This window comes from Lampetra fluviatilis, chromosome 34 (genome assembly GCF_964198595.1).
Source record: "Lampetra fluviatilis chromosome 34, kcLamFluv1.1, whole genome shotgun sequence".
Taxonomy (NCBI): domain Eukaryota; kingdom Metazoa; phylum Chordata; class Hyperoartia; order Petromyzontiformes; family Petromyzontidae; genus Lampetra; species Lampetra fluviatilis.
The window spans coordinates 2,914,946-2,932,263 of NC_136308.1; the positions used below are offsets into that span (position 1 = coordinate 2,914,946).

General features: G+C 46.5%; 1 protein-coding gene across 1 annotated transcript in view; it reads right to left on the reverse strand.

Annotated features, from left to right (window-relative positions):
* The window catches only part of LOC144944282 (hyaluronidase-1-like), a 34,502-nt gene extending 17,389 nt beyond the window's left edge, over positions 1 to 17,113 (reverse strand). The window contains exons 1-3 of the mRNA XM_078872305.1: positions 17,024 to 17,113; positions 16,516 to 16,670; positions 329 to 1,293 (exon numbers count right to left, since the gene is read on the reverse strand). Of these exons, the coding sequence (XP_078728431.1) occupies positions 329 to 1,285 (957 nt within the window). The 5' untranslated portion in view covers positions 1,286 to 1,293; positions 16,516 to 16,670; positions 17,024 to 17,113. The remainder of the gene's footprint in view (positions 1 to 328; positions 1,294 to 16,515; positions 16,671 to 17,023) is intronic.
* Between the last annotated feature and the right edge of the window lie 205 nt (positions 17,114 to 17,318).

Sequence of the window (17,318 nt, forward strand, 5' to 3'; positions counted from 1 at the left end):
TACCCGATACCCGGCTACCCGTACCCGGCCGGGTACGGGTACGGGTTGCCGTTTGTGACCCTGGTGCGGCCGGGTACGGGTACGGGTAGGCCGTGAGTCACTGGTGAGTAACCGTTTGTCACTCATTTCGGGTAGTGTACGGGTAGGGAACGGGAACCCGTACCTGGCCGGGTACGGGTACCCATTTGCGACCCTGGTGCGGCCGGATACGGGTAAGGAATCAAAACCCGTTTGCGACCTCTGGTTTGACGGCACGCTGATGACGGGGTGTTTTCACTCTTTGTGTATTGTCGGGGGCCGCACGTCAGGGGCGAGTCGGCCCACACACCTGCGAGAGGAAGTCGAGGGTGTAGGTGTAGACAATCCGTGCGTAGACCAGGACGGGAATGATGGAACCGGGCTTGGGCATGCTGGCCACTCGCATGGCCTCCTTCACGCGGTGGTGAACGAACTTGCGCACGTACTTCGTGGACTTGAGCGGCCTCTCCAGGTAGATGGACGGGTAGAGGGCCGTGCTGCTGTTCCAAAGCCAGAGCAACTGGTCGTTCCGCACACGCTCCACGTCTGGACACTGGCCCGTGTACTCGGGCCCCGTCTTGTTGTAGTCGTAGTTGTAGCAGTCCGGGAAGAGGTAGTAGCCCCAGAGACCGCCCGGCCTTTCGCTCTGCCCCACCCGCGCCGTTTGCTCCATGAAATCCCGCGCGGACTTATCAAACTCCTTCTGCGCCTCTTTGGCCACGAGGTCTTCGGGCCAGCTCGGATGAGCGTGCTTCACCTTTGTCTTGGACTCCTTCCTGTACTCGTCCTTCTTGCCCCAGTTTCTGCTCCACTGGGGCCTCCACTCTTCCCAGTCGATGACAGCCAGGCCCTCAAAATCCTTGCCTTTTATTTTCGCGCGGATGTCCTCCCGTGCTTTGCCCAGGTGCCCCGCGAGGTCACCGCTCTGCGGAACGCCGCCGTTTTTCAGTGCCCCGTGCTCGTCGATGTACGGGTAGTAACCCAGCTGCGTGTGGTAGAAGATGGTCATGTTGTCTCCGCAGAAGCACTCGTTGGGGTTGATGACGATGTCGAAGACGTTGAGGTCCAGGCTGATGTTGTAGCGCTTGCTGCACAACTCTGTGGGGGCGTTCCACACCGTTGTGAAGGCCTTGTCTTTGAGGATGGAGCCCAGTTTCACCCCGTGCTGCTGCCGCTGGTGCTGCTGCTGCTGCTGTGTAGTTGGTCTCCCCAGGAACACGAGCAGCCAGAAGAGTGACTTGAATAGGAAGAGGAGTTGTGCATTCATGATGAAGCCTGCAGATAAATGCATTGATCGTCAGCGGCTTGCAACAAACGATGGTTTTAAATCGGTTGTCTGCATGATCGAAACACAAATACTGTGATGCCAAAAAGTCATATGTGTTTCCCACTAAAATGGGCATGGAGATTAAGTCATCTAACGTTTATAGCATTGAGCCGATTGTGGAAATTCCGCGTTCCTACAGCGGATGCGAATCATATCAAAGCACAATCTCAGTGGACCTGGAGCTCGTTTTATCAACCGTCGAGAACCGAAAGGCTGGAGTCAACCCTTTGACCACGATCTGATCTTGCAACCCACCGATTTGTATCACACGCGCTCTGACCACTGCGCTCTGAGCAATGAAACAACCGTGTCACCCGGTGAGGTTCACAAATGATGTGCTCAACTACATACATATATAATATAACCGCTTTGCCTTCTGTGTGATGTGTCGTTATGTCTTGCCACTACGAGGTTGTATGCCGAGTGCGCACCTGAAGGAGATTGTAGAACACTCTCTGGTGTCGCACCTGCGGTGAAACCATTTTAACATCGACAATGTTTTTACATAACACAAATCTGTACACTGCGGAACATTGTTGGAGATTATTCTGGCATGAAGCCAGTCAACTGAAATGCTTTGATCTTCCTTTCATCTCAGTGGCGGTTTGAAATACTTACTATTTTCATTTATCCTATTATTTGATGCGTTTACTAAAGCAGCAGCTTGAATGTTTATAAATAAAAAGAATACACTAATAATAATTGTAAATCTACATCTGAAATCAGGTGTCCTCATGCCGTGTTGATCATGGGGCTTGTTTAACCATACTTTACCACACTGGTCAGCATGACTTGGTGAAGGATCAGCCCAGGACCAGTTCGGATTTTACTCTTCACCGATTTTAGGCATGGCCAGGAATTGTATTTTTATAGGACGTATGTCACAACCATTCACATCGAGCTCAGTGGACATGCAAAAAAATAGCTGAGCTGAGTTTTTCTCACCCTTAAGAATAATGAGATTTATGACGCGCACAAATTTTTTTTTTTTGCGGAGGTGTGAAGCCCAGCTGAGTGTCGCTCCAAAGCCAAGGCGAGAGACGTGGGGCCTTTATGCGTCTCTTAAAAGTCGGGGCAGATTGAATTCTGCTGTGGATCTGAAACGGGATGGCGTTCCAGACGGTGGGAGCTGTCACGGAGAAACGATGCCCAGGCAGTGAAGCTCCTGGTACTTGGTGGAGGGAAGAGCAGGAGGGGGAGGTTGCGAGTTACGCTGCTGCGGAGAGTTCTAACGTGAGCTGTAGTGCGGGGGGGGGGTGACAGGAGCGGGGAGAGTTACGGTGGCTGCCACAGAGGAATAACGCCCGGCAGCGACGGTCCTTGGTATAGGGAGGAGGTTGTGAGTCACGCTGCTGTGTGTAGAATTTCACCGTGAGCTGTAGTGAAGGGTGACAGGAGCGGAGAGAGATACGATGGACGACACAGAGTGGAGGCACGATGGCGATGGGAAGCCAGCGGGAGGGAGCGGAGGGAGGCAAGGGAATGTAACCGAGGATGATACTGAAATTGATGCGGGCGCCAATTGTAGCCTCATTTTCTTTTACAAACGATTTGAAAAACAAGCAAGGTGTTTTATGCAACTGGCTACATAATTGCAACTTTATTGGCTTGAGCATCTTGTAAACTTGGAATAACCACACCATGAGGTTCATGCCCTTGGCAAGCACCTGCAAAATTAAGCTGAGCTTTCTTATCAGAAAATATGAAGACACTCAGTGTATGGAGAAAAAAAGAATAGTCCAGATATAATCGAGACAAATAAATCATTTGACTGTGGCTACGTGCCATTTGGTATTTGATTTGCATCTCCAATCAATTCACCTTGACTCTAGTCAAGTGTGCTGTTCCGGTCGATTGAAAACAATTTGTTCAAGTTACAGCTCAGAATATTCAAGAAATGTAGAAAGAACAAAAAAAAATAAAGAAAGCACATTCTGTGCCGTGAAAAACTCCATCTTGACATGTGTTTAATATTTGCTACGTGGCAAAACGGCTTTTTTTTTTCTCCGAGTGTTTCAACGCAAAACTCGTGGGACGAGGAGATGTGATCAAGCATGCTGTACAGTATTTTAAACGTGCACTTCAAACACTGGAAATGCTTTAAGTCAAATGACTAAAGCAATAGTGATCAGCGTTGTTCCTCCACGCACGTGCAAAATGCACAATTACAGGAGCCTCACTTATTACCGCAAATATTCTGTCGAGGTCTGTGTCCCTTTACACGTGTTTCTCAATCGCTCTTCAAAGCCCCGTTCCTCCCTGTCCACACAAAGCACCACTGGCTGTTGAGGCGGCTCTGACTCTCGCTAAGAGCAAGGCACAATCTCGACATTGAGTCCGAAATGACCTTCTGGAAACTCTCTCATTATTTTGACAGTTCAAGAGGTGAGGAAAGTATTTATTTTTTAGTGAAAATTGTTCACGCGATATTAACGTACGGTCCTTTGTCCATTCCATTGCTGGATTAATTGCCTTCCCATGACGTGTCAGTCATTAGGGTTGTTTGACCATACTTCACCACGCTTGTCAGTGCGCTTTGCCGAAAGAGTCATCCAGGACCGGTTCCGATATCACTCGTGTTGATCCTTGGTCAGGAATTGAACTCGGGCCACCAGCGCTTAAAACAAAGTTCTATCTTTAGACGTGACTTAACCGAAAGAACCAAAGAATAATTCCTGCAGTCACGAAAGCTCCAAAATTAAGAAAGTTCTCTAGCTCCTGTGCTACCGTTCAAGCCTTGTCGTTCGCTACTATAACACTGGTCACACACTTTTTGTGCATAAGGTATTCCAACGGTTTTAAAGTAATTTTGGGGTGCTGATTCCAAATCTGGCATCAGTTTTTGTCTATCACATAAGGTTTTTGAGATATCAAATATTGCTTTTTCAATAAAAACTGCAGAAGAAAAATATGAAATAAATGTGGATATCTACATAAAATGATATTATAAACACTCTATCCTAAAAATACAGCACCATATTTTAACACTAAAGCAGTCACTGACTCGCAACAACTTGCAATCATAAGTGACAGAGTTAATTTCGGGTAAAATTAATGAAAATGTGGTATGCCGATAGCATAAAATGAGATATGATAGAGCAAATCTGAGATCAGATTTGGAAGCAGCATCCTTAAATTAGTCTAAAACAGCTGCAAAAGTCCAGGCCAGAAAAAAATGTGTTTTTGTTGACCAGTGTACTAGAACATGTGATGTGATGGTGAGAGCTGGCCCTATGTTGGGGTTTCAGTGATGGTGTTTGATGGCACTGAAATGTAATGAGTGTGCAAGGTTTGAAGCGTTTAAAATAAAAGCATAGAATTGGCCTCTTTCCACGTTTGTTACACATCCCATCACCGTTGAAAATGTAGTCAGGAGATAAACAATCGGATCATTGTTATGGGTTTATCCAGACGGTTTAGTCAGTGGAGGCGTTTCAAAGTTATTGTTACTTTGTTTTTCACGCGAGTAAGATACAGTTATTCCATGATAAAATAACTGAAACAAATATCTCTATATGTAAACCGGAATTCATCTCGGTGTGCCAATGCTTACATGTTACTCGATACAGAACAATTGTTTTTTTTTTTACTCCACAATGCATCAATACCAACACATTAGTGCAACTTGTAACATTAAGGATGTAAAATAATGGCAACATTGGCCACTGCAATCGAACTCGTTAATTGAATACGTTGACGTACTAATTTTATCACACGATAATTTCCACAATGTTGTTAGGCTGGCTTGTAGTAGGGATTGTTGGTGTAAGGCACTACTACTACCACCTCGAGAGTACACGATACGCCTATCCACAACAAGCCTACATTATTGTTCCCAGTATTCATCCTATATTCGCATAATAACAACAACGAAAGTATGACAAGGACAAAAATATGGGGAAATAACATGGGGGCATTCTGGCCCAAATTAAGCACTAAATACGTTGATATATGGATATCTGCAATGCGCAAGAGTGTATTTTGAACACTGATGATGTTACTGATATCTTTGCTGTGCTGTGCATTGACATTTGTATACCAGTGGCTTATACAAGCTGGCAAGCCATTGTGGTCACAGCTTGCCTTACATTTGTGCGTCATTTATAGCCAGTGTCACTTTTATGGTCCCTTTGACAGCAGCTAAAAAGAGTACCTACTCTGAAGAGTAACTGATTTGCGATTCCCTGCCTTGCATCTCCAAAAACACAGACGTAAAACATTTAATATCAATATTAATAACAAAAACTTACGGCCCCTTTTCTCAATCCACTGCTGGATGACGGGCCTCCATGTCAGTCATGGGTTTATATTCTTAGGTTTTTTCGGTAAAGTCACGTAGGTAAAAAAATTTCAATTAATAAAAGTAAAATAAAAATAAAATAAAAATCACGACGTTTCGGAGGCAACACAAGCTTCCGTCTTCAGGTGGAACCGTCACAGCACAATAGCTGTATCTCACATGATTTTTATTTTATTTTTATTTTACTTTTATTAATTTTAATTTTTTACCTACGTGACTTTACCGAAACAACCTAAGAATATGAATCCTTGCAGTCACGAAAGCTTTTGGATATCTCTTGTAAGTGACGTTTAGAGCGGTCTTCTTCATGCGTTTTCAGAGGGGGGGGGGGCAACTTTCGCCGTTAAGACATCGCAAGTGTAGGGGCCACCACATATTTGAAACCATTGGGGTTTGAGAGCACGACGATGATGGGGGGGGGGTGGAGTTCACACGTTGTGTATTGTCGGGGGGCGCACGTCAGGGGCCGCGCTAGTGGGCCCTGCAGGGGCCTTTCAATGAAGGACGCTGACCCAGAATATCAAAAACTGTGCAAGCCAAAGGAGATGTGTTCAAGAAGGAGACTGGTGCCCGTCATGGAAATGTCGAGTGTCCATGACTGGCTCAAGGCCCCCTATAGAGCTCAGAAGTAAACCTTAATAGCAGGAGCGCGAGGACACTCTATGAACTTTGATTTGAATACCATAGACGTGCAATGTTACTCAGTACAGTATGATATTGTGTAATACAGCATTGTTCAGAAATCAACAAGTTATATACATACTCTTTGGTTCTTTCGGCAAAGTTACGTAGGTAGAAAAATAATAGTTCACGACGTTTCGATCGCAACGCAAGCAATCGTCATCAGGTGGGACAATCACAGCAATAAAAAACTGCTTCAGTAGGCGAGAGATCTGCCGTGGCACGAGGTTATATAGTAGGCCTCGGCAGTAGGGGGCAGAGAGAACGGGGGGGGGGGGGAGGCGGAGCAGAAAGTGCTCATATCCAAATTTCGATTTAAAGCTTTCGTGACTGCAGGGATTCATCTTCTTGGTTCTTTCGGTAAAGTCACGTAGAAGGGAAATAATAAAATAATAAAAATAAAACATAATTAAATATAATTCTCACGACGTTTTGGCCACAACGCAAGCAGCCGTCCTCAGGTGAAGAACAGGTCTGTCGGAAAGACAGCGTCTGAATGAACACCACCAGGCTTGGCAGCGTATATTTAAGCTGGGTTAGAGGAGGAAGAGCGCCTTGACAAAGACGCTGTCTTTCCGACAGACCTGTTCTTCACCTGAGGACGGCTGCTTGCGTTGTGGCCGAAACGTCGTGAGAATTGTATTTTATTATGTTGAATTTTCATTATTTTATTATTTCCCTTCTACGTGACTTTACCGAAAGAACCAAGAAGATGCTTATATCCACTGTCGTCAGTCGGTTATAAAAGCACGTTCGCCGTCGTCTTTCCACTGCTGCTTGAATGGCTCGTGACAATATGCCAGCGACTCTGGTCCAGTGAAGCTGTAATCACTCTCCACACTACAGTGCTCCCATGTCATCACCGTGTCCATGTGTTAAGTCGTCCCCCAGAGCGCGTCCCCTTTCTTGGCTGCCTGTGGGGCCAGCGGCACTGCGACCGAACCTGCCGAGCAGAGCACCTCAGAGTCTTTGTCCAGATTTAAGGGGAAAGCAACATTGGCGGTGCGTTAATTGAATTTCTTGCATCTGGCACAGAAGGGATTGTTAAGCACTAATGGGTATGCAATTAAAGAGTCTGGCTGCAGCCCTAAGTGAGACCTGCTCAGCGGCTGCGGTTGACAGACTTGCTCCTCGGCGCCGATGTTGGTGCTCCGATGGTACACATTGCCAGGCGGCTGTTCCGCATTTGATTTAGTCTGCGGGCGCGCATCGTGGATGCTGCCGCGCCAGAGTGGTTAGCGCGCTGTACTTGGAATGCATAGGTCGCTGCTTTGTCTCCTGCCAAGGCAGCTGAAACATTGCCGCAAATGTATTCATTGTCCTGTGTCCAGCCAGTCGTACAAATTGGTACAGCACAGCGAGTCCATCGGCAGGCTGCGTGTGATGGGATGAAGTTTGGGCACTGACCTCTTCCAAAACGTCTCTCCAGCGTGGCAGAGGAGGCCAAAATCCCCCCCCTCCCCTCCCCCCCCCAAGAGCTGCTCTCTAGAGCTATCTCTAGTGGGGGCTCTTCTGCCGGTAGTGATTTGAGCAGAGTATTGCAGGGCCATACCTTTGCAATTTTAGCATCTAATTCATTGCTGCTGTCGGAGCATCCCAAACAGCTGGCATCCAGAGGTACTTTCCTGCCTTTGTTCAACTGAGATAGGACCATATGTCTAAGGAAATAGGCAATCACTTTTCTGTGTAATTCTATGGGCTCTCCAAACAAATTAAACGTCCTGCATTTCAAACCGGACAAGTTAATGATCAATTTTCCATAAAAGTGCACATTAATTATGTATGACTTTTGAAACTAATCATGGCTTCAAGCATTGCCACGTGGATGGATGATGTTTTCCAGGAATGTCATCGATCTAAGTTTGATAACATGCCTGCAGGTGCTTCTATAAACAACGTTACTTGCACATTTATTTCGAAACTTTATACGGCTTCATTTTTTCCCACGCCTAGTTCCAAAGTAACACTTAATTCAGTACACATTAAAATTGTATTAAATCTACAGTATCAATGGCTCTCAAACCCAGAGATTAATTATATTGTTTTAATGTAATAGATTTGTTTTAACAATCCAAACATTTAAAATTAGAATCACTTATTGAGTCACGTGGTACATTCGTACACGTACCTCGCATTTAGAAATGTGAGTGTCGATATAGTCGATCATCTCTGCAGGATAAATACAATAATTCTAGATTTGAAGTTTTCGTGACTGCAAGGATTCATACTCTGTTTTTTTTCGGTAAAGTCACGTAGGTAAAAAATTTAAATAAATTAAATCACGACGTTTCAACACACTTAAGCGGTGTGCTTTCGCTAAGTTGTCCCCACCTGAAGAAGGACGCTTGTGTTGCGCCCAAAACGTCGTGATTGAATTTATTTAAATTTTTTACCTACGTGACTTTACCGAAAAAAACAAAGAGTATAAATACAATAATTCAGGGAGCTCAACGGTGGTTCTCAAATGGGCTCAGACCCACTCACCACAGGAATGTGGAATTACCAGCACTAACTCATTTGAACAGGACACCCCTAAGATTTTCCACCGAATATTAACACTTTGTAATGGTTAACACAGCGTGTTGAATTACTTGAGCAAGTTCCATTTCTGTATTGTTGCTATGAACGACATTTATCAATGAGTTAACACATCGCACTACACGGGCCGTTCCCCTGCTGCCCCCCAAATGGAGCAGCCTGTGTCTCATGTAATCGGTTCTTGATAAACCACTATGTACACAAGCCACTGCAACACGCCCGGCATTACATTTCCTTTGCAAAGTGGATGTGGAGGCCATAACCTCTTAAATGCCTCTAAAGGATGCTCAGCATGGGATGAAGCCAAACTCTGACCCCAGCCCCCACCCCTCTTTTCTGGCTGCCCGCTTATCTGACATGCCACCGCATGCAGCCCAACTTCAAACGCACATGGCTCGGCATATGGGAGCGATTATGGTTGTCTGGCTTGGCTCACAAATAATGGCAGTCCCAGCAGTATGCATGTGCACGCAAGTACACACGCAAATATGCGCTTAAACACTCGAACATAAAACAAACAAACAAAGATCCCCTGTATATCCTGAATGGACTGCTGAGCCAAGTGGTGTTAGCGAGCACCTATGAAGACCGGCATGGCAAGCCGAAGGGGTGGTGTTGCCAGTACCCAGCCCGTGTGCCTTTGTCACCCCGGTGCATAAAGACAGCTCCCCTCCCTGGCCAATAGATTAGTGTACATGGAAAAGTGCCCTACAAGATCTAACATGGTACAATATTCATGGTACAAACGTTGATGTATCGATCGATTAAAATCGATGCTCATGCTCTTGATACACGCGTACATTTGTGCACACTAGAATATATGATTTACAATACGTGCAAAATTATACACAAATTGTGTTCCAATCTTACACTTAGGGTGAACTGAGATACATTGCAAAGTAAAAACAATGCAAATGAGACGGCAAAATTTTGATCGAATAACTTGCATCATAACCAACCCCTAATAAATGTCAAGACATGGGTAAATTATCACATGGCTGGTACAAAATCGATGGTGTGGACATCATCATACCCAGCCTGCTGTTCACACCCCAGTCCTGATAGCAACACAATGCACCAGGTACGCATTTCATGTGGAGAATACCTCGAGGTAACAGAGGACAGCAATGGGTAAAATCACGGCCGATTATGATGAAACCAAAACAAATACCACTCGCCACAAACATGCATGGCTGGGAATTGAAAACCAGCATTGGATATGTTTGTTGATCCATTTATAGATGCCCCAGTGGTTTCTGAGTGACCCCTTCCCTCTTTTATTTTTTGAACACGCGACTGCAGAAAGTGCAAGCGTGGGCTTTTTATCTTACAGAGCCGTTACATCAAAGTGAACGTGTTCAGAATGGTGGGAAACATGTAGAGACTTTGAAACACAAATGTAGTTCCCGAAATAAATATATCCATGTTATTTTCGCGGTGCATCTATAAATGGATTACTCTGCAGGTAGAGGCACTTCATACGTACATGGAGAGTTCACAGATACGATTTGATGAAATCACACACACATTCGCTGACCCGAGGACACTCACAGCCCCAATTAGGTTTAGTTGTGTAAATGTATCCATAGCCCTGGACAAAAACAAACAAAATATGCCTTGCAGTGCCGTCTCTCCGAGTGGAAGAAGCTGCGCCACGTCACTGCAATGCATTCAACAGAATTCTGCAGATGCGAGAGGTCAACCACACGCATTGTTCGCCAAACTCTGTCGGACAAAGACCCCAGTGTGCACCGCTAATGGGGAGAGAGCTTGTGTCAGTGTCATTAAGTGTAACATTGTGTCCCCATATTTCATCAACATCATACCCCCAAGGTAAAGTAATGGACGCATGAGTGTATCTGCTGTGCGTTTTGAATTAAAAACAGCATGCAAAAGCACCATCCGTAATGGGGCGGCGAGTAGAGCCGTGGAACATGCTTGTGTGCGTTGTTGCTGTGTGCGCTCACCGCCGCATTGGACGATGTGTGTGTGATGCTTTCTGGGTTCACCACATTCTAATGAGGTGGCAAAAAAGAATAATCATCTGTCGATGTGCTTTAGAAACGCTCCGAGGGGGAGATCTGTGTTCTTGTATTGAACGCAAAGCTCAGGTTTGTACATTTACTGGATGTAGGCCTCTCCACACGAGTATCACCAACTTGCCATGACCAGTTCAGATGCCACTTGCTGCTGGACACTGGCCGTGGCCAGGAATCGAACTCAGGTCACTGGTTATTGGGTTCGTAGCAGAGGTCGCAAACGGGTTTTGATTCCTTACTCGTACCCGTACCCGGCCGCACCAGGGTCGAAAACGGGTACCTGTACCCGTACCCTACCCGATACCCGGCTACCCGTACCCGGCCGGGTATCGGGTAGGGTACATGTACGGGTACCCGATTGCGACCTCTGGGATGAAGCCATGTTGCAGGCGCGGGTGGGTTGATTCTAGGAACTTGAATTGTGAGAAGAGACAAGACGTTGGGAAATGAGTGACAAACGGTTACTCACCAATGACTCACAGCCTACCCGTACCCGGCCGCACCAGGGTCGCAAACGGGTACCCGTACCCGGCCGGGTATCGGGTAGGGTACGGGTATCGGGTACCCGGTTGCGACCTCTGGTTCGTAGCGCATTGCTCTTACCACCAGGCCACTGTGCTCACTGTATATTCTTTACATGAAAGCACGTGGTATAATGTGTGCGTGTAATTGACAATTGTAAGAGATTTATATATTTTGCGTGCAACACGACAGCAGTGGTTTTTTTTTGTTGACATTGAGTTTTCCCAAACCATCGAGACAATGTTTGGGAAGATACAATGCCAGCACACTCGACCAATATTAATGTAAAAGAGAATGCGATTTTACTTATAAACAGATCGTGAAATACATGTGCGCACGCTGTTACATGTTCCGTACCATGTAATGGAATGATAGGTCACATCCCATGTTCAATACCGGCGTAATAATCCGGCAATTGTATTCCAAAAAGCCTTGAGCTCACTCGAATGGGTGTCATCGTACTGTGAATTAAGCTTTCACTATTCTTCCAGTGTCCATTTAGGCTCACGATATTACCTCCTCTGCACCCAGGCCGCGGTGGGTGGTGACCTGATTAACTGCGGCTGCTAAGTTCACAGCAGAATGATAAGTATTTCTCGCAGATGTCATTTGCGCCACAATGGACACACGCATTGGCCCCCAAACAATTCTTTTGCGAGATAGAATCAATTCAATTTATACTCCGGGAAACATTCCAGCTTGATTAAATTCATCAGTTACATCTGGCACCTGCAGAAATCAGTGGAAGAGGCCGCGTGGTTGCATCAATCGCCCCCATTCGTCGTTTCACCGCTTTACATCCCCCGTCCGCAGATTTCAGTGCAAGTGACCAAAGGTGAGAAATTACAACGTTAATAAAAATAATTCCCGTATCCCCATAATTAAACACACACAACATAAGCATCCCGTATGCAACAGTCGAATGTGCTGTATACATGTATCTTACTGGTAGGAACCTCCTGGTTACACCAGCCCACAGGGGATTATTGTGTCCGTCTGTCCGTCGTGCAGGGAGGGGCTGGGTGGGGAGGGTGGGTAGGGGCTGGGTGGGGAGGGTGGATAGGGGCTGGGTGGGGAGGGTGGATAGGGGCTGGGTGGGGAGGGTGGGGCTGGGTGGGGGGTGGGAGGGGTGGGGCTGGGTGGGGAGGGGCTGGCCACCCCGTGGTGCCCTTATAAAACTCAACGTTTAACCTACTCACGCCGGCTTGTGCCCGCCCTCACAGGTCGGGCATATTTGCGGAATACACCACGCCGCCGTTGACCCTGGCCATTGACCGAGCAACCCAACGTTCCTACCAGCTCCCTCCGCAGAAATGTTTAATAGGATACATATATGCTCACCATTCCTCTAGAGACCGGTTAATCTAGATGAATGTGGACTGAACATATTTCAGATGACACGTATTAAAGCAATGTATTGCCTCTGAGTATCAGTAAATTTTAAGCAGTAATTGCATGTCGCTTGTAGCACACACAAGCGCCGCACGCCATCCAGGTGTCACACCTGGCCATGCATGAATAACTCTCGTTTGAATTATGATTGTCAGCAGCAACTTGCTGTAATATCGGCCACATCTGTTCAGCGCCTTTAATTAAAGCGACGAGTTATATAATACATTTTCACAAAAGCACTCCAAACTGCTGTCGCTCGACTATTTATTTCATTGTTTAGATCCTGCCCTGTCTTGCCTTCCATAATTGCCCAAGTTATGAAGTCGTGTTTTGCAGATGTACCCCTACAAATAGAATTGCCTCAAAAGTATAGAAAATGGCTATTATTCCCCACAAACTTTGCTTTTGTGACCAGGACTTTATGTGAACGAGCGACACAAATTCGCCCGTTTTCTCATTGAAAATAGGTACATTTATAAATATCACTGTCCTGGTCACAAAAGCAAAGTTTGTGGGGAATAATAGCCATTTTCTGCACCTTTGAGGCATATGCAAATTAGGAAATAACACTTACTACCCAGGAACAAAAATACATGTCTTTGTTACACAGTGTAATGTAACACTCAACACGCACTGCACTGACAACTAATTTATTTCGAAGTGTTTTTTGTGTTTAGTGCATTGTCCTTCCCCTGCACCTCCGATTAGCACGATTGTCTACGTACGATGCGAAAGAAGTTCAACATACATACAACGCAAATGTCCACACATTGTTGCATGCATCTGTCCATCCACTCGTTGAATCCTCGATGGTGAATCGTTGACGTTCAAGTGACGGTGATAGGGGCGAGCTTTGGGTTGCGAGTATTCAGGCCTCGGGAAGAGGAAAGGAGACAGGGGGGTGGTTTGTGTTGCGGTGAAATTGAAAAAGAGTGTCCACACACACACGGAATTGAGAGACTCGGCATCACGTGGTACAGTGGTGCTTCATGTTTACTGCAACCTTGCACGCCTTCGGCTCTCAATCGGTATTTTTAAATCCTTTATATTAAGTTCACTTGCTTGCTTGCTTGCGCGCTTACGACCGTGCAAATCTTTCGGTCGTTTTTTAACCCACTTCCCGTGATCCAATCGAGCTGACATTTTGCACACAGACTCGTTGCGCGTGACAATTTATTTTCGTGAAATTTTTTTTCCACTTTTAGGAAAAAAATTCATAGTTAATTTAAAATACCAATGTGATAAAAATGAAACTCTTACTCAAGAAAAACAGAAATGAATAATAAAATAAAACCGATGCCACGCATATAAAGGATTTAAAGTGAAAAACTTTGTTTTTACGGGTTATTTTTTTTTTCATGTTAACAAATGCACAGGGGGGTTTGATGACACAAAGTAGTTGTATTTACGTGCCCAAGCTTAATTTGCGTTTAGATGATTTACCTTCCGTAACAAATCTGGCACGTCTCACACCCCAGGTTAAGAACCGCTGCAGCAGCACAATAACAAGGGTGGGAATTTTATAGAATTAGTTAAACAACGAGAGAGGGGGTGATAATTTCGAAACCCAGGAACGCAGCCCTATTTTCCCATGAGGTTACATATGGAGGGAGTATAGAGTACACGCGTAATCCTCGTGCAACCAATGGTAGGCGATGCCACGTGGTTAGCGTCGATTCCCAAATCGCTGCATGTGGTCCAAGCCTGAAGCAGTGTGTGAGAGTATTTGTTTACAGCATGGGGAGCGGTGGTGTAGCGGTTAGCGCGCTGCGCTACGAACCCGGCGACCTGAGTTTGATTCCCGCTCACGGCCACCATTACCAGTGACGAATACATTAACCGGTCCGGGGACTCCCCTAGGTCGACTCAGCCTCAACTTAGTACCTGGTGTGATGTGTAAACATCACCACTGGAGACATAGGCGGTCGGGCGTGGTGCAGGCCACCCACCCCCTCGAGTGCCGTTCAAAAGTTCAAAGTTCATTTATTAGGTATAGCCCTGTGAGCCATTCGGCTCTTGAATCGGGTGCAACCGCAACAAACTGGCATTCATAGGTGCTCGCTAACAGCACTTGCCCCAAATGCCTGTTGAGGGTACACGGGGGATCTTTGTATTGGTTTGCCTACTGGAGTGTTCGAAGATTGGTTACAGCATGGGGTCATTCGTATGGATCGAGCAAGGAATCGAAACTGCTAAAATGTCTATCCCTGATCCATAACTCCTTGTACGGTACTGTTTACCGTAAACTATGAAACTCAACTTTTTTTTTTGGTTTACCACGTAAGCATTCTCGGGAAGAATGTAATCAAGCAGGTAGGGTGTTGACTGTTATGTTATCCGACTCTCTGTTGTATTACATTACATTTCTAAGTATACTAGATTTGTGTTTCTATTTCATTTATACCTGATGATGATTGCTTGTGTTGCAATCGAAACGTCGTATGCTAGTATTTAATTAATTATTTTCTCTTTTTACGTCACTTTACCGAAAGAACCAAAGAGTAGTACCACGTAAGGCCCACCGAGCTCTATAGTTATTTTTCAGAAGTGACCTGGCTATCACCAATGATAGCTCACCGAAGTGGCTTATCACGTGGACATGTATAGCAGCCAAACACTATCAAGGCGTGATTCTAAATCTGGAGGGATAAACCGGAGGACCCGGAGAAAAATCCACGCGACCACGGGGAGAGAGACACGCAAACTCCAAATATACAGACGTCAGGGTCGGGATCGAACCAACGACCTCCTGCATACCAGGCGAGGGAGTTCACATCTCCTAGCCACCGTGACACCCCAGGGTACCTTTATTTGAGCATGACACACATCTACTTGTCATTATCATAATTCATTATTCGATATTTCACGGACTGATTCTATCGCTTTACGGCGTTCAACAGACTGTGAAGGGGTTAAAACCAGCGTGGGCCGATTCAACATTCAGTACAGACCCCGCGCGCAGAGATTCGATTTGGAACAGTGAAGAACTGAGCCACAAACATCATTCCCAACAGCGGGGAGTCCCAATTAGGGCTTGTCAAAGCCTCGCTTAATGAAAGCGCCGTGTAACGAGAGGCAAGGAGCAAGAGACTTGACGAGGCTGGCCCAGACAATGCCGGGGTATAGATAAATCCGCGAATCAATCTGTACCGCTGTGCATACCATCGTGAGTGTATATACCATCGTGAGTGTATATACCACCGTGAGTGTATATACCATCGTGAGTGTATATACCATAGTGAGTGTATATACCATAGTGAGTGTATATACCATCGTGAATACAGGCCCTCCCGTTTGGCACACGTTGCTGCCATGTCATGCAATGGGACCTTGACGTTTTGCTGCAGTTCTACAGTTCGTGCGATCACGTTTACGTTGCGTAAAGTGGCAGCGCAGCGTAAGAAAACAACAGCGTGCGACTCACTCAATGCCCCTCCCCCCATCCACGTTCATGTTGGGGTTGGCTTGAGAACACAACCGATGGACATCGACGAGGAATGAACGTAGCCTGTCCCATAACCGCGGCGGCTCCTCCAAACGAGCGAGGCCGGAAAAGAATACGCAGCAAAAAAATAAATAAAAACCCAGTCGCAAATACTTGCAAGTGGAGTGGCAAAACATCAGCGTTCACGCGGCATCCAAGACTTAGTCGTAGTAGTGATAGTGCGAAAGTAAACTCGGCTTGAAGAGAATCTTACCGGCGTCAAAGTAACTTTTGTTGAGTTTCTTTCCGCCCGGCGTGATAACAAGTTGTCTGCCTCTCGCGTGGAAAGGAACTCGCCGATGATGGGGGGGGGGTCGCTGCAAGTTGAGTTCCCTTCCTGCTTGGATGGTGCGCAGCCAGACGCGGCCTCTGCGAGCAAAGAGACGAGTCTGGTTGTTTCACGGGACTTTAAACGTCACCCCCCACACACACCACCACCACCACCCAACACACTCCACCCCCCCCACACACACTTCACCACCAACCCCCCACCCACACCACCAACCCCCCCACCCACACCACCAACCCCCCCACCCACACCACCAACCCCCCCACCCACACCACCCACTCCACCCACACCCCTCCCACAACACCATCACCCCCCACCCACACCACCACTGACACCACCCACATACACCACCACCCACATACACCACCAACCACCAACACCCCACCCCCCCACCACACACACCACCCCTCCACCTAGCCACGCCACCATCCACCGTGTGTAAAACCTGCGGCGACTCAGCGGTGATTGGAGCGCGCGACGACTGCCCGGGCAAGTTTAAAGAGCGCAGGGCACAACTGCAATGATGACAATGATGATGGTGATTCACTTCCTCATTTCACTCACGCACGCTCACTCGCCGTGGTCACAACCTCTCGTGGACGCCCGTGTGTGCGTGTCTCGTCTTTGTATAAAGTACTAGGGTATACGCCCGTGTGTGTCTGTCTCGTCTTTGTATAAAGTACTAGCAGGAAGTTTCCGGCTTTGCCCGGGAGGGAAAAATGTTTTTC